We start from the raw sequence: 23,705 nt of genomic DNA on the forward strand, positions 1-23,705 counted from the left end.
CGCGCCCGCCCAACCGCCGCTTCGGCCCTGCCCGGCGGCGCTGGGGGCGGTGACCGCGCCCCCGCCTCTCCTCCGCGCCCGGCAAGGGGAGGGGTGGGGTGGGGTGGGGCGGGCCCGGGACGGACCTCCGAGGGCGCCGGTCGCGGGGTCTCGCGCCGCTTGGGTTTCCTGCGCCTGTCCCGACTGTCCCGGGCAGCCGGGCGCGGTGGGAGCGCCAGTTCCCCGCTCCCCGGCGGCTTTCAGCAGCCAGCTGCTCCACAGGCGTGGGCAGGACGCCCGCCTCCCTCGTACGCTTAGAGATACCTCACCCAGTATTACAGAATTGTTAGGATTGGGAAGGACCTCTGGAGATCACCCAGTCCCACCCCCCTGTCAAGGCAGGGTCACGTAAAGCAGGTGACCCAAGAAACGTGTCCAGGTGGGTTTTGAGTGTCTCCGAAGAGGGAGACTTCACAATGTCCCCAGGCAGTTGTTCAGTGCTCTGCCATCATCAGTAAAGAATTTCTTCATGTTAAGGTGAAACTTCCTGTGTTTTAGTTTAGGGCCATTACTCTATGCTGTGCCACTAGGCACCACTGAAATTTGTCTGGCGTCATCCCCCTGGCACCCACCTTTGAGATATTTCTGTGTATTGACGGGATACCCTCTCAGTCTTCCCTTCTCCAGGCCAAACACACCCAATTCCCAGAGTCTCTCCTCGTAAGAGAGAAGCTCCAGACCCCTGATAATCCTTGTGGCTCTCCACAGCAGCTCCTTGTCCCTTTCGTGCTGCGGAGGCCAGAAGTGCATACAGGACAGTGTCAGTTCCAGCCGTGCGCTGGACAGGAGCGGCCGCTCCACGCACACCCCTGCTCCCGTGCGCAGGAAGTGCTGGACACAGCGCCAGCAGGGAACCGGGAAAGCACATTCTGGCGGGAGGCGCTCATTCCGCGCAAAGAACACGCCTTCCCCTGAAAGCCGGTGTGTCGCCTGTTGATGGCGCTTCTTTTTACAGCTACCAGCGCTCTTCACCATGGAGCGCCTGCGTGCTGTTCCACCGGCCGTTCCTAAGGAACAGTTTCTCCGCGGCGAGCGACACCTCAAGGAACCAATGACACGCCCGGGCCTACTCCAGGCGGGATCCAATTTCCCGAAGCCGAGCGCGCGGGAGGGCCAGGGCCTGGCCACTCACGAAGCCACACCCCCGGTACGCTTTCCGGCCACGCCTCTCTCCGTAAAAGCGTCGTTCGCCATTGGGCAGATTCGGTCACGCGGGGCGCGGGTGGTACTGCTCTCGCGAGAGTTTCTGGGTGTATGTAAGTAGTGCGGGCGGAAGTGCGGCCTTTTCCCGCGACGTCGAGACGTGGGCAGGATGAAGGTAAGACCGTGCAGGGCCGGGGCCGCGTTCGGGTAGGGGGGCTGGCGCTCCCCCACCGTAAATGGAGGTGGCGCTGCCCGCAGGGCCGCTGTTGGTAGCCACTGGTCCGTCGCGGCGGGGCTGGAGCGCAGCCGTGGGGCGGATGGGAGTGGATTGTTGGCGGACCCCGCTCCCTCGGTCGCGGCTGTGCTGCCGTAGGGCTGCGGAGCGCCGGGCTTCTGGAGTAGCCGCCTGGCTTGGAAGGACTTGAGCGGGTGGGAGGCCTGTGTAGTCGATCGTAGGGCCCGGTAGGGAGGTGCTGTGTGCGCTTTTCCCGAGGCAATGGCAGGAGGCACCCCCTCAGTGCTGAGCTCTGCAGCGTCCCCCAGGAAACACAAGTGATCCCCCACAGCAGGTGCTGTTCGCTTGCAGTAATTTGCGTGTTTAATGCGGCCTGTGCTGAGAGGTGTTTTTAGGAGGAGGAAAACACAGGTTTCTGCTGTTACCATTCTCTGATGAATCTCTGACTGCAGTAAAGTCAGTTTTCTGTGCGACTCAACGAGTTGTACAGCCCGGCGTGGCCAAACGTAGACATCCCTGCCTTGGCTCTCCAAGTGTGGTGGTGGTGACAGGTTTTTTTGGTAAGCACTTGTGTAAGCAGCTGGGGAATTCCAGCTCTGAAATGCCAGGCTCAAATCATCACGTAAATTCTGACTTCTTTCGTTAAAATCTTCACTCAGAAGTTTCAACCAGATTTGTTGTTTTGTTTTCTTTCATTGTTAGCTCAACATCTCTTTCCCGGCTACTGGCTGCCAAAAGCTCATTGAAGTGGATGATGAGCGTAAGCTCAGGACGTTTTATGAAAAACGAATGGCCACGGAGGTGCTGGCTGATTCCCTTGGTGAGGAGTGGAAGGTAAGTAGGGCAGAAATATGTGTAAGAATTGTATTTGAGAAGTTTAAAATACAGAATTACTGAAGTATGCACTTGTCATGCTGTAGTGCTTATGTGGTTTGCATTTGGCTGTCAAGTTAAAAGTTTCTCCTGGCATATATGTACTGAATTTACTGTTCAGGGTTTTTGGTCTTTGGGTACCTGAGTGGGGGGGCTTTTGGTTTTTAAGGCCTTGTGTTTAGTTTCTTGCTCCCCTTCACAGTAGCTTATTGCTCTTCATTGGAGTGCTGTTGCTTGGTCTTCAGTCAAAATTGACTGTTTAAACTGCTGCTAATATATGGGAAAAAGCACGTTGGGCCTGGTAAATAGGCTTGGAATAGTTAATGCTAGTATGGGCAGTGCAGCTGAATTTGAGGAATGTGATCCTTTCTGCTGCTGTCTTCAGAAGGAATGTGATCAAACCCATGCTTTTCCTTTTTATCTGTGTGTCACTACTCTAGACACTCCTGTGTTCTGTGCAGATCTCCAGTTTGTCAAGGTAACTGGCTGTAGTTATGTTTACAATTGCAGAAAAGCTATACAACAATGTTAAAAGTTTTTGCACTGTGTTACTTTTCAACAAAACTTCAAAGGGATGTGAATGACACCAAGTATAAACTCTGGTATATGGAGGTATTTTTTACATTTCTTGAGTAAAAATTCTTAGCTGTTCTAATGGTCTTGGTTAAACTTCTTTACACTAGCCGTGACAGTGACTTATGCTGCATCATGGACATGCAGTCCGTTGGGATGTCTACTACTTCTTGAGGTGATAAAGGCATGAGTTACTCAGAAGTGTTTCTGTTTTCGTAGGGGTACGTTGTCCGGATAAGCGGTGGCAACGACAAGCAAGGCTTCCCCATGAAGCAGGGTGTCCTGACTCATGGACGTGTCCGCCTTCTGCTCAGCAAGGGCCATTCCTGCTACCGCCCCCGGAGAACCGGCGAGAGGAAGCGCAAGTCTGTCCGTGGCTGCATCGTTGATGCAAACTTGAGTGTTCTGAACTTGGTCATAGTGAAAAAGGGTAAGAATCTGGATTAAACCAATAGGTACATGTAGGGCCCTGGAAGGAGCCTGCTTGGTAGTGGTTGGTAAGTTATGTGGAACAGAAATGGCAGTCCCAGTTTCACAGTGTGAATGTCTTAAAGACTCCTTCTGAGCACTGCATTCTTGCAGTACTAAAAACGGTCAGTAAAACACTTCTTGCTGCTGCCAGCAGTCTGATCATGTTAAAGCAGCCAAGGGTAGGTGTGGTGCTATTGACGGGTGAAACCCAAAGACTGCCTAGCATTACCTTGAATTCTTACATATTTTAAACTCAGTGGTTTGCTGCTGAACCTAGTGCTCAGTGGTGTAGTAATTGACATGTTTAAACTTATATTCCCAAAGGTGAAAAGGACATTCCTGGGCTGACTGACACAACTGTGCCCCGTCGTCTTGGTCCTAAGAGAGCCAGCAGGATCCGCAAACTGTTCAACCTCTCTAAGGAAGATGATGTTCGTCAGTATGTTGTGAGGAAGCCTCTCAACAAGGAGGGTAAGAACTCTTGGGGTTCTTCCAATTACTACCAAGGTGTCCAGCTTACTGCACTGAAAAATGCAGTTAATAGTGCCTTGAGGAAGTTGACACTGACTATATTTAAGCTTTGCCTGCTGTAGCTTGTGGGAGAAAAAAGTTACTTGGTCTGTCTCATTTCCTTCCCCTCTCTCTGCCACGTTTTGTCACAGTTTGTTCTTAAAAATACCAAATCTGCAGAAATTTTTACTAGTGTTTCTGAAAATAACCCACCAAGTAGTTGCTAGTAAAAGAAAGTTAAAATACAAGGTGGAATGTTAGAACTTTTTTATGGTGTGGGTGAAAAGGCAGTGTGGAGAGAACATGCTAAAATTTTTCCCCCTGCTTATTGCTGGCAGTCTGAAATAAGATTTTATTTGCAGAGCACTGCTTTGCTTACTGCCTCTCTTGCAGTGTGGGATTTTAATTTTAAGACTGCTACATGACTGCTAAAGTCTTACCAGGATTGCTTAGTAAAATTTTATTTTACAGGTATGTGTGGTAGTGTGGTTTGTTTGCTCATTGTGGACTGTAGATTTCTTTTTTTTTTAGGATAAACAATGTCAAACCTAAGTAGACTTGTAGATGGCTTTTTAGTTCTGGAAACAATGGCTGGTTCCTAATAGAATTAATTCATGTTATATAATAGTACATATTTTATATGTGCAATAGCTATATAATGAATTCCTTTATTACTGAAAATCTAAGTCTAGAGGGCGTTAAGAGAGACAGATCTGCTGAGAAGCTAGGAATTCACACTTCCTTTCCAATAATAAATCATGAGTATTAAGGCAGTATGTTGTCAGTGCTGGTGATAATCATTTTTCCTGTAAAATCTGAAGATGTTGAACTCTCTACAGTTGCTGTAATATATAGTACACTAAGGCAAAATTAGTCTAAATTTGGCTAGATGAGGCCTGTGGCCTCTTTGGAAGGTGCTCTGGCACTTCTGCTGATCTCTATTGATTTCTAGGGAAGAAGCCCAGAACGAAGGCTCCCAAGATCCAGCGACTGGTGACTCCTAGAGTGCTGCAGCATAAGCGTAGGCGTATTGCCCTGAAGAAGCAGCGCACTCAGAAGAACAAGGAGGAAGCTGCAGAGTACGCGAAGCTGTTGGCCAAGAGGATGAAGGTATGTTTGCCATTTTAGCTCAGCTGTCTAGAATATAGCTCATCTCCCAGAATCAAGGGATTTGGTGAGCTGGACTGGATGTCTACAGCTGCTCTTTACCTGCTCCTTTTGTATATAAGTTCCCAAATGTGAATATAAATGTAGCTGGTCAGATTAGGTTTTTTGAATATTTATTTCTGTTTCTGCCAGTTATAGTGCAATAGAAATTAATGAGGCCCACTAATTTAAAAGCTTTTTTTGAAGGAATTCAAGTTGCGGCCTCCAAGGATATCTTTTTCGGTAGCTGTTTTAGTTCAAATGAATTCTGGTTTAACTTCAAGATGCCGTAGCATATGAGCGGTTGTGTGGAGAAATGGGATTCAGCAGTTGATACTGATGGAGGATAAGTTGGCAAGAAGGTTATTTGTTAGCATAAGTTTCCTCTTGCTCCTAAAACTGCAATGACTGCTGAAGCATAGTACTTCCTGAGTTTCATGACTTCAGAGAAACAGAAACTTTGGTATATTGAAAACTCTACATCACTTTCTTAACTAAAATTTTGGGTGCCTACTGTGCAAAGACACAGGTCTCTGCTGGTCTGTCTACTTGCAGTATTCTTCTCACCTGTAGAAGAGAAATTATTTTGCTCTGTTGAGTTACAGAATCAATTCTTTAAAGTTTCATTTTGCCTAGTTTGTTCCTTGGTACATGTTTTAAAGTGCTTGATGTGACACTTAACATCTTCATACTCCATGCCTTTCAGGAAGCCAAGGAAAAACGCCAGGAGCAGATTGCCAAGAGGCGCCGGCTTTCTTCTTTGAGAGCTTCTACATCCAAGTCTGAATCAAGTCAGAAATAAAGGTGTTGTACACGATACTAAAAAGACATTGTACATTTAATTACTAATAAACTCCTTTGATGGTGAACTTCCAGTATGAGACTTTGTAGTACATGTTGTTACTGGCAGTTTCTTAAACAGCAATTCAGACTAACTGCATCATGTGCACCAGATTGGAACAACAAACTGATCTTGATGCAGTTCTCTTATAGGAGATTATGTCACTTTTCATATAATATTGGTAGAACTTCAAACTGTCAGCTGATTCTTGGCAGAATTAAGTGCAGTTCAGATGCTCACTTGAAACAGATGCCCCAGGGAAGTGGCCGCAAACCTGCCAGACTTCTGGGATCATCTGGATAATGCTCTTAGTCAAAAGCTTTAGTGGTAGGTAGTCTTCTGAGGAGCCATAGTATTACTCTTGATGATCCTTATGGGAACTGGAGATACTGGTGATTCTTTAGGTATTACAGCTTTCTGCTCTTGAAATTGCTACTGAACATGAGAAGACACCTTCTAAAAGGTGTGACTTGAAAAATTGACTTAAAAACTACACTAGACTTAATGCATTCAGTATGTACTGGGTGAAGGTAATGAGAATTTGACTCCCAAGTTAAAAATACATCTGGATGTTAAAATGGTCTTCAACTAAATAAATTGTCTTAGTTCTTAAAATAGTAATTTGGATCCACTTCCTATTTTTGTTGGGAGAGGTGCTCCTGTTTCCAGTAAATGAAGCTTCACAATCTAAGTTGGGATCATTTTTATTATTCCTGTGTGTTTGTGGCAAGACTTTGAACTTAGGGCCCCACCTGGCTAGAAGCAGATTTTAATCTGCAGATGAAGACCTGCTGGCAGTACATTAGGGGCATGGAAGGATCAAACCTGCAGTTCTTGAACTTGAGGTTTATATTAGGATAATGGGATACCCATCTCTGACAAGGACAGAATTTGCCATGAAGCGGTTGCAGGCAGTGCAGCCTTGGACCAAGAGATTTGGCCAAAGCAGTTACCAAGCTTTAAGCCATCTTCACAGCCTAACAAGACTTTTTGAAGGACAAATATCTAATTAGAAAAGGACAAGAGTTAAGTTTGGTATGCATGAGTTAAATAATGCTGTCTAGTTTAAATTTTTAAAGGGGCACCATTTTACAATGTATTTTTTTTTTTTTATGGAGACCTTGTTAATTGCCTATAGGTTGATAGTGAAGATCCACAGGCCTTGTTAAACCTGACCTTCACTGAATAAAAACATCCCTTTTTAGTCCACATCAGTCTCTTGGCTGCACGAATTATGGGGAAAATGGAAGTAAGAGAGTAGCACTTGCTAAATTCACAATGCTGAGAATTCTACAATCTGCAGAAGGGAAATGACACTGTCTAGCCTCTTAATCCTAGTAAAATGTTCTTGCACACAATTAAGGGGTACTTACTCTGGTAAGGGTGAACAAGCTCTGAGGTATGTCCTGGACAAGAACAGCAGTGTTCCAAGCAGGCTACTAGTAAGTAGTGTGGTATATGCTATTCTGTATGCCCTGTTCTGCTGTATAGGCTGTGAGTACATCTTTCTTTGAAGCAGTGCAACTACTGCCCAGTTGTATTAATGTGTGAAAAAAGTTATTTGGGTCGTGGTTATTTTTATCAAGTTTTGAGGATGTGTGGCCTTGTCAGAGCCAGGAACTACATGGCTTTATCACCAGCAACAAAAAACTCCTTTCTACACTCTAGTCCCTCACTTGTTTCATGGACCTGCCTTACTAGTTCATCTCCTGCTTCTTTCTACTGTCTTAGGCTTTCAAGTGCAAAACAGTCATATTATGATGACTTACAGACTCAAACAATAGTCCTGGCTTAAAGGGATCTTGAAAGATCATCTAGTCTAGCCTGTTCAGGTCTGTTGAAAGGTAGCTCTTCTTCCTGACATGTCCACCTCAATCAGCATCAGTTTAGTGACACACTAAAGTTGTTGAGAAGAGTGCTTTTGGTCCCATCATCCAGATCATTCATGGAGATGTTACAACATGGAGCCCAGTACTGATGCCTGGAGAGGGGCATGATTGTGACAGGCCGCCAGCCTCAGTAAAACAAACTGATCACCTATGAGATGATTCCTGCCCATCTCACAGATCACCCCCATCCAGTCTGTATTTGACATTTGTCCAGGAGGAAGCTGTGGGAGACAGCGTCAAATGCTTTGCCAAGGTCCAGCTAAACAACACTGTTCTCTTGACATGCTATTTTTCTGTAGTACTTAGCAATTTAGCCTGGCATGATTTGCCTTTGATAAACTCATACTGGAGTTTTCCCAGTCACCTACTTTCACCATGGCTTAGGTCATGGTTGATTCAAATCCCCAACTTGAAAGAGGCTAATGAAGTAAGAGCATGTTTTCTCTGCTCCTGTGCACTTCTGGCTTTACTGCAGCAGAAACTTCTGTAACACAAGGCCAGCAGCTGCAGAAGTCCTTTAATAACTTAACCAGTTCAAAACCTGTGATACTAAACATAGTGACAAATGCTAGTTAGGCACAGAGGCTTTTCCTTGAATGTTTCAGCAGTTTTGGCAGGATTTCTGCTCTTTAAAGGCAGTTTTTCTGCAAGTCTGAAGCCTGGCTGCAAACTCGGAGACACCTTAAGCTTCGGGGCAAGTAATTGACCTTGGTCTGAAACTGACAGGTTGCCATTTCATCTCTTGCAACCCAAGGAAACAGAATACACATAACATTGACATACATAATCATTTTAACCAGCAAGGTCTGAATTTAGCTAGCATGACACAGAAAGCAAATGAGGAAAAAATGTATTTCCTCAAAATGCCTTCCTTGAAAGGAAAGCATCTTGAGGAAACCTAAAAAATGTTGTTAAGTCCTTTCTGAACTACTCTTGTAACTAGGTGAAGTGAGCCTCTGTTCTTCCCAACAGTTTCTGTCTGCCACCCATCTCCGTGGAACCACTGAGATTCCTCCAGGCAACTCTGGAAAACAGCAATGTGCAAACACCTGCTGAAGCAGGGCAGTGGCTGGTCAAGTCTGAGTTGTCTCAGGGTCAGGTTGGTGCCCACCAGGAACATGAGGTCTTTCCTGCTCAGCTGCTCTTCAGCCTGAAGTAACGTGATTATTCCTACACAGAGGCAAGACCTTTCGGATTACTTATGGACCCCATCAGTTCTCCAGCCTGGCATGTTCGTTGACTCTTCCTTTTCTTTGTAGACAGAACTTTGTCTCTACAGAGATGGGAGTAACTATCACTAATAGCAGAGAACTCAAGGTGGCTCTGAACACATGAAGGATCTATTTCCTTAAGCAAGTACCTTCTGCTATTTTCTTCACTGTCACATTCCCTCAAATTTCCCACGAGATTCTGGCACAGGAAGTAGCAGTTCCCTCCTCTCTATAGCTTCAAACCCAAACCCTGTGTTCATGCTTCTTTGGGGATTCCTCAAATGGAAGCATTTTTTCCTGTATAGCATTATCCCTCTTTTCTGCCCCCTGCCTCAACAGGCACATGAAGGGTAGGAAATGCAAAGATAGGGTAACATTCTTAGCAAGCAGCATTACTGAAAAGACAGCAGTGACAAAAGCAGTCAGAGGAAAAAAAGGAAAGTCCACGTGATGCTTACAAGATAGTCAACTCCAGAAGAGTGTTTCTCAGCTCCCTATCTAAAGATAGGTCTGGAAATATTGGTTAATTATGAGTCTTCTCCACAAGATATCAATCCATGCTACGCATCAGTCTCATCAGCAAGAAAGGTCTTTAGGGTCTAGTATTGTTACTGTCAGATTAATGAAATGACTGCCATACATGAAGGGGTTTGAAAGATACTCAATTGTGAAGGTGAAGGCCTGAGGCACTGGCAATTTCTACTACTTAAATTTCATCTCAGTCTCACTTCTATCCCTGCCCCGCAAAAAACAAACAAAAAAAAAATCCCAAAAGAACAAAAACCAACCAACCAACCAAAAAAAACCCACAAAAAAATCTCTGCCAAAAAACCCCCTGGAAACTACCTGTAACCTGCAACTATGTTATAAGTCAAGAGGTTCACCAATGTTTTTGCAAGCTAGGATACATCAGGTGATGCATCTGCCCCCCATTACAAAGCCATTGAGAAATTAGAACTCCTGGGAAGTGTTCTCCCAAGTAAACCCATAAATATGCTGCAGAGAGCACCAGCTGTCCTCAGGAAGCCAGGGGCCATATTTTCCTACAAACAAGAGCTTTACAGATTCTGTCACCCTGAGCTTGTTTTTCAGTTGTTCTTACCTCTACTGATGCCCAGTGCTTGCTGAAGGCACCACAGAACCTCCTCTCTAGAAGCCACATCTCCACAAGTGAATCTCGTTTTTTATTTCACTCCCCCCTGCCTCTGCTCTTTCCCATCATTCAGAAGCCACTGAGGTACTGTGAAATAATTACCCAAAAAGACAAAAGTCTTTTGCCCAACTATAGTCTGAATTTGCACTTAAGTTCTATCAGTCATGTAAATTCCAGTGGTAAAAAAAGCTGAACAATGACATATTTTTACATAGGATGCATATATATTTTATTCGGGGAACAACATTAAAAATTGCTTCTTAGTCTAGAATATCTATACAGAATTCAGGATATAGAGTGCACTTTTAAACTCAAATTTCTGTCAAATGTACAAAAATATTACAGAGAAATAATTGTTAATCAAAGCACAGTAAATGGATGCCATTTTTCAACAGTTCAAAACAGTCTCTAAACCAGTGCAAATTTTATTGCATCACGCTTCCCAGCTCACTTAATAGATTCATAATTTATTCACACTACATAATTTCATCCTTGTTACAATACAGTTTATTTTAAGCTCCTAATAGGAGTTTCATGTGCTTCTAAAGAACAGCAAACAATCCCTTTTATTTGCACCATTGGTTGATGCAGACTGAAAGAACAAATAAAAACACCATCCAATCCTCTCACATATGCATCACAATATACAGCACAGGAGAGTACAGAACTAGAGTCCAATTCAATCATTCAACACTTACAAGTTAAAAGGGTGTTTGTTTCTAAAAAGATCCATAGTGAAAAGCAGATATACAGAATGCATTTTAATATTTTTATTAGTTAGAAGGAAAAAGAACCCTTTTGTTGAAAATATACAATTATGTAAGATTACCTGCTTATTGTTTATAAAATAGGAGTTATCTGCATTGAAATAATTGCTGAACTAAGAGTTTTACGAAGAGAAAACTACTGAGTGGATTCTTCGGTTGCTTACATTCAAAAATTTGTTTTAAAAATATAACTTCTATGATCTAATTTAATATATACTTTGAAAATATCCCCTATGTTGCAGTTATTCAAGGAAAGCAGTAAACTCAGTATATTCTTTTAGCTGCAGCAATACAAAAAGCCATTAATTCACAGTTATAACAGAATATTATTCATTCACAAGTGCAATGTAGCTTGAGCTTAACCAAAGTGAAATTCCAACAGGAACAAGACTAAGTTACTTGCAAAATTAATTTAGTTTGATACACATATAGTAAATAAAATATTTCCCATTATAATTGTATTGTCTAAAATTGAGTGATATAAAATGTGAAGACAGGATATGATTGTAAGTAACATACAGATGCTTCTAGTAACATGTAAAAGCTGGTACCAATTACTGTGCCAACACTGCAGCTACATCAGTCTCCTAGGCCTAAAGGGTTTTCAAAGTTACCAGGTTTTGGTGATGTGCCAGAATATAATTGCTAAAGAAAAGCTTTGTAACTTAAGAATCCTGATTTTGAACATTTAAGACCTCATTTGTTGTTTTAATTCCACAAAAACCCAGCTTTTCTCTTGTGAGCATACAAGCTATATATGTAACTGATTTATAGCTGGGTGAAAGACGCAAGATAGTATCTTAGCACATCTGGCTGCAGTTTAACATCCTCAGGGAAACAATTCAAGGAAGCATCTCTTTGATAATTGTTCTTCCAATACAAACTTTCTAAGTTCTTGGGCATACCTGAAATTCATTGTTTGTATCCATTTCTATTATAATTTTGTGCACCCACTGCATGTTTTTAAGTTAATGCTGATCTGCAAATGTTTTCTTCAGGTTGTACATGGGAATTACAAAACACACACAGAAGAATAATCTGAACACTGGCTGTTGGGATACAAGAAAGAGTACGTGGAGGCAAGAGTTTCACAAGTGAGCAAAATGCTACTCATTCTGTTTATATTGACAGAAAAATAGAACCAAAATCTAGTTTAACCTCATCCCTCCTTCAAAACACTTTGCTCAGACCAGTAATGTATTATGGATTCAGACAAATCTGGATTCCTAGAAGCTGGGTGTCAAACAAATTAGAAGCACTTGTACATAACTAAGTCATCCCCATGTAGCACTAGAAGTTCATCCTGTCAACTAAACTGCGGAAGTGTGCCTCTAGTGCCTAATTTTCAGAAGAACAAAAGTGTTTGCAATGCACTGTCTAAAAAGCTTTTGAAACTTTTCCCTGGTTATTTTTGGCCAGATTTTGTAAAACTCTCACTTTTTTCCCCTCAAAAAGCATCTGAGATGAAAACAAATAGTTTTCAGAGATGTCCCTTTTCATTTGAGCTATGGATTACATTAAAAAACCAACTGATTAATTAGCTACTCAAAAACCTAAGCATTAAAGACTAAAAAGGATAAGGTCTTCCTTTTTTATTCTATATTAAAACATCAATTCCAATATGCAGATTCAAGATTTCACATAGCTACATGCAGGACTTCTACCACTCTGAAATCCAGGTGTCTACACCAGGAATAGCAGTTAATTTGTAGCGTACAAAAACACCAATATACAAAAGCAAATCAAAGCAAGTTCAATTCTGCACCGGTCCTTTCCTCTTCTGGCTTTACTTTTGTTGGGTTTTTTTTTTGTTTGTTTAGTGTACAGAGCTGGGAAAGGTTTAACAATTAACACTAAACTGTGACACAATCTGCTTTGCTGTCTTTACAACACTACTACGTTATTAATCTATATTTTCAGGAACAGATGAGAAAGTTGTTTGGAAATGAAGATGATGTGTTTAGGAAAACTAGTACATAATGATATTATTTACTAAGTTTTTAAACTGTTTTGTATGTCACATATCTAAACCAGCACTCACTGGACAGATTTTCCTTGCCATTTAATGAGCTGGGAGAATTTAAGTGAAACTAAAATTTGATTCCTTTCAAGTTGCATCACAATCACATGGTTTCTCCATTTAACACTCAAAAATGGTCTTTGTGTAGCTGTCTGTTATAAAATAATGTATAGAGTCACAGAGAAAAATTTGCTGGCTTTGATTTTTAAAAGTATTAAATTGTTTTGACCAATGGTTTAGGTAGACTTTAATTTTAATTTTAGAAGGATTTAGAAGGATGGAACCATGTCAATTATGTAACTGGAAAAGAGAGAAAAAGATGAAGAATCAAGCACTGTTCTTCAATTGTGATGTAGGTCAGATATCAGCAAGCACTTATGCGTACACCCAAAGAATAAAGAATAAATTAAAAAAAAAAATTCGTTGTGTGCTTTCTTGCTTGTAGTTGTTGAGAAAGCAGAGTAGTTTTATCAGGAGAGAATCTGTCCAGGTAATATCCCCATTTTAACTTAGGACCAGCACTTTTAGACAAAATACAAGGTATAAGTCTATGATGTAAATATATTTTGTCATAAATAGTGCAACTCCCTTGTTTTCACCTCATGAAAAAAAATATTGTTTTATTATTTCATGTAAAAAATTGTTCCAGACAGATCTTCATCCCTCATAATTTTGAAGAATGAAAATTTTTAAAAGTAGTATCAAGTATATACATTCATACCCAGATGCAATTAATATTTTAAGCTATGCTCCTTTTACATGCTACAAGTATATATTTTCTCTACAACTTATTCCATTGTAAAAGCCACACCACTAACTTTCAGCAAAAACCTGGAATAAATCTTATAATATTCTTCAAGTAACAGAAGGACTTAAACTGTTGACCAGTATCCAGGCTCTCCTTGCCATGACTATGACTACTGTAGTCAATTAAATACATGAGGTGAGGAAGTGTCTTATCTACTAAAAGCAATGCAAAAGATGGATAGATCTTTTCAGATCATACACATAAGCACTTCATTTCTGCTAATATACACCTTGAAGACCACATTTATAAATACATCTTAATTGAAATATTGAATCTGGACTATCAGTGCAAAATAATTAACCCACAGGCTAGCATGAACCCAAGGGAGAGGGTGATATAGAATTTGAGGAAAACACCTCTTAAGCACACATGCAAATAGTATAAAGCATATTTTTTTTTTTTCAGGCAGTATCTGTTGACAATTCTTGTGTGTATTCTAATACCATTTGAGCTGCTTACATATTTTTTAGAAAGCCATCCATTTCTGAGATGCTTTGTGTAGAAGCCTATCTTTCTCTGGAGAAAGCAGCCAGTACCTTTACAGGAACTTAGAGTTTATCAGACAGAGAATACAGGACAGTTGAGTGTAAGTCTCTGTTTTCTTACAGCTGTAGACACACATTTTGAAAAGGTCAGCAAAGGTAATTCAGAATACCAACTGGGACAAGAGTCAGGAGAAGGGTAACAATTTAAGGTATTGTGATCTGATGAAAGAAACTGTGTTGCAGCTTCCAATCCAAGGTTTCAAATATTCACCATATAACCATATCACACACTAATAAAAGGATCTCTTTCTAGGTAAAGGTGATTTTAAAGAAGCATTGAAGAATCTGAGCACTGGAAAAGTACTTCATTAAAATACACCCCCAGTACTGGTGTCCCTTAAGAAAGTCACCAACTATAGACTGCTGTTTTGTCATCAGCTTTTTGAACAACTTGATATTGTGGAGGAAAATTTTGAAGCAATCAAAGAATATATATGGGAGAAAAGCAGATCAACCACTGAAATAAACTCATGATTTTAAAACATTCTGACATGCCTATGAGATGAATAAGAAGAATACATTTTACCATTCAGTGAAACTAGTTTGACATATTGCTCAATTAACACATTTTGAGACTCAAAAGGGTATATATCACCATGCTCTTGTGTTTGTTCACCTCTGCTTTTGTCTCTCCAAAGTTTGGTGTGTGTCTTCCTTGTTTTTATATTAACGGTGCTCCAAAGCACTTCCTGCAACATTCAACCCTGCTGCTTGGTGGAACATCTATTCTCTCCATCTTTTCAAGAACTTCCTCTGGTAGTTTTTTAAGTGCAAGTCTGTATTCACTATCAAAGACCTCTGAAACAGAAAAAGCACACTTGAGGTTATTTAAGAAACACTGTAGAATGCACAGTACTATTCCTATAAAATGCTTTTGGTGATTTTTATATAGTAACAAAATTATCTTCATTAACTAGATGCTGATTTTTTTTTCCAAAATGCACCTTCTCAGAGGACCTGAAAAGCATCTCCATAAGATGGCATGGCACCACAACACACCACAGTGGACGCCCGTTGATTCTTTCACAGTTCCATTTGCCCGTTCCAAATTTCCCCTATCACATTCCATAAGAGAGTCACTTCGATTGTGTAGTACCAAATAGAAGACAGGATGAATGAGATCGGGAGAGGATGGGAGATCAGGAGTTTAGATAACATAGGTCTGATATGTGGGTCAGAGATGGATGAGACTGGAAACAAGCTTTCAGACATGAAGAATTACAGCTTCAAGCTCTTCTAATACTCTTTGTTTAAAGTAACTCATTACTGGTTTCAAACAAAGTCAAAATTAATAATTCCATCCAAATTCTTTTACATAAAAGCAACACCTAAAGACTGACAGTGCAGTAGTTTTCACTAAAACACAACTGAATATTAGAAACAAATTTTATACACTAGCTTTCATGTAAAATATCCACAGGGACTATGCATTTCACAGTATTTTTTACTTACCAATGTCAATGTTTTCTCTTCCAAGAGATACCAGAGACAGGAAAAGAATTTCCCTGTAAAAGCTCCTAGGGGAATATTTTGAAGGGCGAGTTAATGAAAGCATCAACTATCCTGTTCATGAAGTCAATACTGATGACTTCCGTTATGTAGTTTCTGCAGCTGTTCTGTTAGCCTTGCTTGTGAAGTGACTAATGTACATGATTACTAGCCTAACGTTTTCTAATGCCTGAATACTTTTACTTGATGCAGAAAACCATACTACTGTTAAATCCTAGCAGTCACATTCTATGAAAATTTCCTCTGCCATAGAAATGCCCAACAAACACAAAATATAGAATTAACCACCACTTTTTTATTTATTATTAATTCATTTCTGCCTGACCATGAAGCAATGTGTGGGTGTGGGTTTCTTTCAGATCACCCATAGTTTTGTTTTTCATTTCAGAATGTCAAGGTCAGTCTCAGAAATAGATATCACTAAATAATCAGATATTATTTTTGCCCTTTGTGGAAGTCATAAAGATGCTTCTCTACGCAAATCAGTTTCTGTTTCTTTTTAATAACTGCAAAACACAGAAACAAAGATGACAGCATGACAGACTTCAAACACATCTTGTATTGGCTGTAATTTACTTCAGAGTCTGTGGTTTTGTACAAAACCTTCCTTGAACTGCAGAGCAGGTTACAAAATGTACCATACAAGAATTACTTCCACATCTCCCTCTCTTTGTGGCTCATGCTGCATCCACTTTTCATAGCCAGTACTCCAGGTTGCTACAATTTCTTAAGATATAACTAGGGAGAATATTCCACACACTGCAACAGGATGCTTACAACTTGCTAGATCTGGAGCAATATCAGAATCTGTATAATTAATACTTGCATTTTTCTTACTCATTGCAAAATGTCCATTTTTATTAAAGAATCACATTCATCCATTTGATCTGGATGAATCATGCCTCTGAATATAGAGTATATCTGTTTGTAAACACAGGCATAAAAAAATACACATGGTCTTTGGTGGACACAAATGAAACTGAATTTTCCCCAGAGGTCCTCATGAAATTATCACTATTAAATGTATACAGCCTGATCTTATTTAATTTTTAGTGGGGAAAAACTAAGAAGAGATTACATTTTTACCTCTGTCGTTTCACATCTGGCTTAACTTTCTGCAGGAGGAGGTTGATTGGTTTAACAACATCATTGTGCTGAATACTTAGTTTGATGTTCTCTATCAAAGTGTTTGTTGCCTGCTGATCTTCTGCCAATGTGGAAGGCTTCTTTTCAGAAGAATCTGGTAAGTGGAACCATACAGACTATTACAGCACTATTCTTTTTTTCACTTTAATAAGTAGAAGTATTTCCAACGGTAACATACACATAGAGAACCCATACTCAATCTACAGAAATCTGTTATAATGGAAGGAACCAGTCTGCTTAGAATCTTCATTCAAAAGTAACTTTACCCAGAAGTTACAGGATGCATCATGTATCCATGTGCAAGAGCTCCCACCTGACAGAGACATACAAGAGACTGAAGAGTACCCAGCATCAGATGTTGCCTGTGGTGGTCGGTTAGCTCAGTTTTATTGCTGTACTTAAAAATCAGGTTCACTGTAAGAAGGTTATTGTTAGACAAGGGAAAAGAAATAAAATAGAAGTGACACTTTTCTTAGCGAAGAAACTTTTCTTATCAAAGCCCTTCTTAAAAACCACCTATGACTATGGTAACTTTGGGATACATACTGAAATAAATAATACAAGTTGAATCAAACAGGAATGAAAATGACCAAGACTTTTACCATCACGATTTGTTATATAAAATGCCATGTCCAGTACAACACTGAACTATTATTTTCTGGAAGACAGTGACTCATGAGGGACTAGTAAATCCATGTACTGGCAAAGAAGTAAGTTTACAGCTTAGGCTGTGAGTACATGGTGTGTAAATGAATTGCAGACCAAGCCTAGTAATCTTCACCACATCAACATAATGTCGTAAAGTTGATATATATGATGCTTTACAAATGTAATTTATGTTTTCAGAATATTTTCTGACACTGCTATATGGCCTGTCTATTCTACATCTAAAATAGGAGCCCTTTGCTCCTTTGTTTACACAAATATATATATATATATACACACATATATAAATATTTATGCATCTTCAGTCATGGCTAGATGATTTGGGGATGCTTTTCATCTATTATGATAGATGCTTGTACTACCATGCTTGTAGTATCTGAGGAAAATACCACATGTTGTTCTGGTGCGCTTGACTGTAATTTTCTGATCAGTCTCTTTATTTTTAGGACATTTATCAACAAACCCCATTTAATTCCTTAGTACCAGAATCAGCACACAACATAGTTTTAGAAGTTAAAACATAGCTTTAGAAGTTTACGTCAACAAAGTTTTTTTGATGATCAGAATGAAGTAAATCTTTAAGTTCTTAAAACCAGTCTGCCTGTTTTTAGATAAGGCTTTCATCATTCTTACTTTCTGACATTCAAGAGGGGTGCCAAATGTACAGACTGGTGATGCTTCATTCCTTCACAGAAGTAAAAGATACTTTTTCGTAAGACAGCCTTCTTGTATGTGCCTGCATAGCTATTACCAGATAATGAAGTGAAACATTCATATCAAGTGAGGCTTATTTAGCACTACGTCTAGAGCAATCAGCAATTCCTCCCATCCTAAGTGTATGACATATGATGAGCAGATCAAACTTACTTTCACAACTACTTTGATACCCCGATTATGTGAAGGACCTAAGGGACTGCAGATCCTTCATGTACAAAAAATCATTGCAAACTGATGGGCTGTGTACACTTCAGTCACTATAAACCAACAGTTTCTTTGAATAGTCTCTTCTTCCTATTTTCTCTAACATTTGTTTTACTTACTGAGATTTCTCCAAGATATATATAGCGGATTGCCTGGCTCTTGGTGAAGGTTGATATTGTCCCACAGAAGATGGATGCATACTAGCTTGCTATCTTGAGCAAGGGATGTCAAAGGAAGCTAAAACACATGAGGAAAGGGAATATGTTTTTAAAATACCAGTACAGTGTTACTTTATTTAAAAATCCTGCTCTTTTACTGTTTTTTCAAACAAAGAAGGTTAACTTCATTTAACTTGAATCTAATAAAGAGGATCAGATATTATCTTCTACAGTAAATTGCACTTAACCAGAACAGTCACAAGTCCTGCAACATTTAAATACTTCTTTTAGTTTATCCTAATGTATAAAGGCCATTTCATTTTCTACAGGCATCTGAATATTTATGTGTATATATCTGGAAGTATCTTTTGTGCACCAGACATCGTACTTGAGCTGTACTACTAATCATACCATATTGCAATATTTTCTGACCTGACGAGCACTTTGATATGCGTGTCTATATGTTGGCCTTCCCAAAAAGCAGAATCTTCATACGTATACAAATATGAACTATTTATTTCCATTAAAAACATATGGCAGTCAAAACAACACTTATGTAATTCTTTTACAAAATGAAGTGCCTCTGAAATCACTAATACAATAAGAATTACCAGGGAAGAAAAAGCTTACCACTACGTGACTATTTAAATGATAATTACATGATATTATATCCAGTCTTGCTAGTTTCCCTATTAAAGCATTGTAGTTTTCCAGGGTGCTTTAGATTTCATTAGCATTGTCTTCAGCTACATTTGTTGGAAAGTTTTTCCTCAGTTCTAGGTGGGTTTTTTTTTTTTTTAATTGAGGGAAAGAATTTTAAAGTTGAAGTGTGTACAAGTAGATATGAAAATACTACTTTTTTGGCATGCATCAAGTACAAATACATATTTAATTTCAATTTGTACCTACACATAAAAATGATATCAGTTTCAATCAACTCCTTTAAATTATAAAGGCAAAATACTCAAAAGATAGATCTGTTCTATGTGTTCTAGTCGTATGCAATGAAACTCAGTGGAGTTTGAATAGCAGAACCTATTCTTGGAAGAGAACAAAAAACACTGTCAAGTAACTTTAAAGATTATGATAACTCAAGTGTGTAACTCACGCTATGTGTATGCAATATATCACCATTTTTGAGTTCTTCCCAGACACATCTTGTCTCCTATTCTTCAATGAATCTTACGCTCTGGCTTTTTAAAAGAGGCCGTCTTGACCAGAATTTGAATACTGTTTCCACACATCTCTGTTCAAGAATCCTTGTGGGAAACAAGCCCACATACAATAATAATACAAGTACGTACTCGTATTATAAAAACCCAAGAACTTATATACAGCTATTCAGGACTGACTTACCCAGTTGTTTTAAACCAAGATCTCCAACTTAACTCAGTGCAATACCTGCTGATCTAACACAAGGAAGCCATTTACCTGCACTCCTGCATTGCAGTGTTCAGATGTTAGAATGAGTCCAGGTAAATTGCTGGGCAGATCCAACCGTTGGAAATACCAGACTAGGTTCCAGAAGATTATTGGGTGTTGATTGATGAATTTGGATGTATGAATCACTTGCTCTCCCTCATTCTCCAACAGTGATTCAAGCTCCTTATGCAGTACCAAAGGGCTCAAATATGGTACAGATACAGGGGCAGGGTTAGGTTGTTTTATTAAAGGATCCTAAAAACAAAAAAACAAAGAAACAAACAAAAAAATTCGTTTTGTTTTTTTTGGTTGTTTTAAATTTATTTTAGGGTATTATTTATTTGTCTGTCTGTTGTGGGGTTTTTTTTTTTTTTTTTTTTTTTTTTTTTACTAAATCAAAGAGGATATTTCTTCCAGAAATATTTTTCAGGATTACTTGCCCTGGAAACCTTCATTGCAGAGTTTCTTTTGACAATTGGAAGAAGCCCCTGGAGCTACACAATAACTTAAACAGCAGCAGCAGTAGTTTTAACTGCTGGAGATTTAATTTTAAAGATTGATCACCTGGGCTTCTCTATTATGTGAACAAGAAAAAAATGCTAATTTGTTATAACTTGTTCCTGATTGTATAGTTTCAAGCTATCTAAGCTGGTAACTAGTACCAAGCCTGCAGCAATGGAAATTGAAGAGAAATCTCAGTAATTATATCAGCTGTGGTACTGAATCATGACTTCACATGTTAAGGCAGCCTCTGGAAAATAACAAGTACTAAGAGAGATGAGATGGTAAGAGTCTCAATACTGCCTCTTAGCTTCTCCCTAACAGAATATACAGGTAAGTCTAACAGAATATACAGAAGGAGTGTAAGCAAATGCACAGAAATGGAACAAACTCTCATTCTTGCACTGTGTTGCACTATTGTGTTTATTCAGCTGTTGGAGCTGCTTTACTACTGAACTTCCATTTTTAGAAAGACAGACTAGCTTCATTCTGTAGGAGTGAACATTTCAAATCAAATAAAACTGTTCATTTGACAAAGTATTGGAAAAGCAATTTTAGATTAACTGAACTAAGATTTTTTAGTTGTAAGAAGGTGAAAATATGCTTGGCCACTCCCATTCCCCAAATGGACAAAAATGCTAGTAGTAGAATATGATTAAGTTTGTTGTCTTCAATATTTTTCTCTCAACTGAATATGCAGCTTCTAGACTTACCACAGTTTCCTGCAAACTATTTGGAAGACTAACTGTTGAAATGCCATGAGATGGTCTCTGGGAGAGATCAATGTTTTGCAGTGGACCTCCTACACTGTGGCTCCGAGTCAAGGACACTCCCCTTTTTGATGGATTATTGGCATGTGTCTTCATGGCTGTGGGATCTGTAGTCTGTTCTTCTGTCAAATCACTGTGTGAATTTTGGAAGAAAACATGCCAATATTTCAGCATTTTTATGGCAACAGGAAGGAAGCAGAGAAAGGCTGCCAAGTGAAGATCCCAAACCAATTTTCTCTATTAATAAGAAATTGTATTTTCCCAGTTAGCTCCATCGTTTAGGGAATATAGAACAAAACGTCTCTCAGACCAGTATAAACATCCCTTCAGAAAAGCAGCTAAGTATAACTTAAGATATGAATCTGAAAGCACTACAGTTCTGTACAGAAACCACTGGTCTTCTACAGTGTACTCTTGCTTAAAAAAAACAGCAATCCACAGTTTTCCCAATCTATGAAGATTATTTTTTTTGATTATGCTCATCTTTACTCCCTCTTCCCTTTATGTTTTAAGTATCATAAACAGAATAACACCATAGCAGACAGCAATTTTAAAACTGCATGCCTAAGTAATAATAAAAAAATTATGCCAAACTAATCCAGCAATCCGATTTAAGTAAACTCAGCCTTGTCAGATTTAACACATGCAATCAAGGCTCTGGGAATATTTGTTCTGTGATCCTTATAATTATAATGGATAAAACTACAGCTTCAACTACAATACAGAAGAACAAACAAAGTGTCACAGAAACTGTCTGCTTCCAAATAATCTGTAGAGAGAGGAGAGATTATTTACAGGTGACTTTTGGTCCTAAGTTTTACTTTAGTTAAAAATACAGTCATCAAAATTAAGATCTTAACATAAGCAATACCACCTTTAATTTTTAGTGTATTAAGACTGACTACTATTGTACTGATTTAAGTTTTAGTTGTCTAAAGGCATTAGCTCATTACTCTCAGGCACTTATACTCCAGAATTTCAAACTGAATGATGACTAAAAACCCCCAGACAATTACAACAAAATGTAACCAATCCTGGCAAAAAGGTCACAATTCATAGCAGAATTATTTCAGTTCTTCCCTCATTCAATATGACACCTTCCCCTTAATGCTTTTTTTCCTCAAACTGTTTCAAAAATGATACTATATTTTAGAGTTTCAATTTTACACAGGTTTTGTTTGTGATAGAACACAAGCCCTGCACAAGTCTTGAGTGCTCCCAGAACTTTCTATCAAGCAAAATGTTCCAGCAAATGGACTTATTTTTCCCATAATGCAGTGTTCTTCTTATTAATCATGCATACAAGGAAAGGAGAAGCAACACTTGAATTTCTGTTGGACTTTAAATGGTGAGTGGGTTTTAACCACACTGAGTAGAGGTTTTGCCTATTCACCAACAGCAGTTGGACATGAAGTGTCACTTTTATAGCTCTATCTCTAGAACCTACTCACTTTGTGGAATGAGTTCAAACTGATAAAAGCATGCTTAAAACATGCAAAAAGTGAGAAAGGAAAGAGATAATCCTCAAGTTACAACTGTACTTTATACACATTTGATATAAAAAACAATCTTACAAGTGTGGAACTACTGATGCATTTCTAACAGAATTAACAATCCTGTTTTACCTACCCCTGCTCAGCTGCAGAGCTGGTTTCTTCAGCTATGGTGTGGCTGGACTGCAGGTGATCTGAAAAATTGATTAAGTCAGCAACGGCTGGACTGGTCAACAGTTTCTGCTCCAGAGGATCCGTAGTTATTGGAAGGGTGCCACTCTGTAAACTATCTCCTGAGGTACTTTGCTTCAGGAAAAAGCTAGTTACAGAATGAATGGGAGGGAGAAAAATACAAAGGTAAAGATATAAGCATAAAATCATAAAGTTATAATTTTCTACATTTACTTTTCAAAAATAGCAAAAAATAAAATAAACACAACACTAAAAAGCTTGACAACAGGACAAATTTCATTCTACTCTCACCCCTGCAACTTATACAGGCAGAGTAAATTCACATATAGAGAGATTTGATCTGCAAAAGAGGACATCCTACTAGACATAAATCATTACAAGTGACCCTAGTTTGTCATAGTATCAAATCAACAACAGTGTATTTATTAATAGGTGACACATCAGTGAAAATAGTTTTTGTAATGTGACATTACAGACTACACGATCATACACCATTGTAAGCACATGACAACATGAATGTGTCTTGCTTTGCTAAGCTCTGAAGTACACACTCTACAGTTAATACAGATGTTCAATTTCTGCATTAGAGAACTAGTGGAGCCTTTGTTTAACTGCAATTTCTGCATTAGAGAACACTAGTGGAACCTCTGTTTCACAGCAATAAGCACCACAGTGAGAACTGGAACTTATAATAAGGTTCTAT

The 23,705-nt window shown here is 39.3% G+C and overlaps 2 protein-coding genes across 2 annotated transcripts in view; one reads left to right on the forward strand and one right to left on the reverse strand.

Moving 5' to 3' along the window:
- Positions 1–1,094: 1,094 nt before the first annotated feature.
- RPS6 (ribosomal protein S6) lies at positions 1,095–5,865 on the forward strand (the record flags this gene model as incomplete). Its single annotated transcript, XM_062513943.1, is given in 7 exon segments — positions 1,095–1,164; positions 1,167–1,357; positions 2,120–2,251; positions 3,083–3,293; positions 3,659–3,805; positions 4,797–4,954; positions 5,697–5,865. Coding segments are annotated over 7 exon segments (1,005 nt in total), but the record flags the coding sequence as incomplete, so codon positions are not given.
- A 9,015-nt stretch (positions 5,866–14,880) lies between these two features.
- The window catches only part of DENND4C (DENN domain containing 4C), a 47,927-nt gene continuing 39,102 nt past the window's right edge, over positions 14,881–23,705 (reverse strand). The window contains 7 exon segments of the mRNA XM_062512876.1: positions 14,881–15,022; positions 15,677–15,741; positions 16,820–16,973; positions 18,586–18,703; positions 20,056–20,301; positions 21,261–21,450; positions 22,947–23,129. Of these exon segments, the coding sequence (XP_062368860.1) occupies positions 14,886–15,022; positions 15,677–15,741; positions 16,820–16,973; positions 18,586–18,703; positions 20,056–20,301; positions 21,261–21,450; positions 22,947–23,129 (1,093 nt within the window). The 3' untranslated portion in view covers positions 14,881–14,885.

The sequence above is a fragment of the Cinclus cinclus genome, chromosome Z (assembly GCF_963662255.1).
Source record: "Cinclus cinclus chromosome Z, bCinCin1.1, whole genome shotgun sequence".
Classification (NCBI taxonomy): Eukaryota; Metazoa; Chordata; class Aves; order Passeriformes; family Cinclidae; genus Cinclus; species Cinclus cinclus.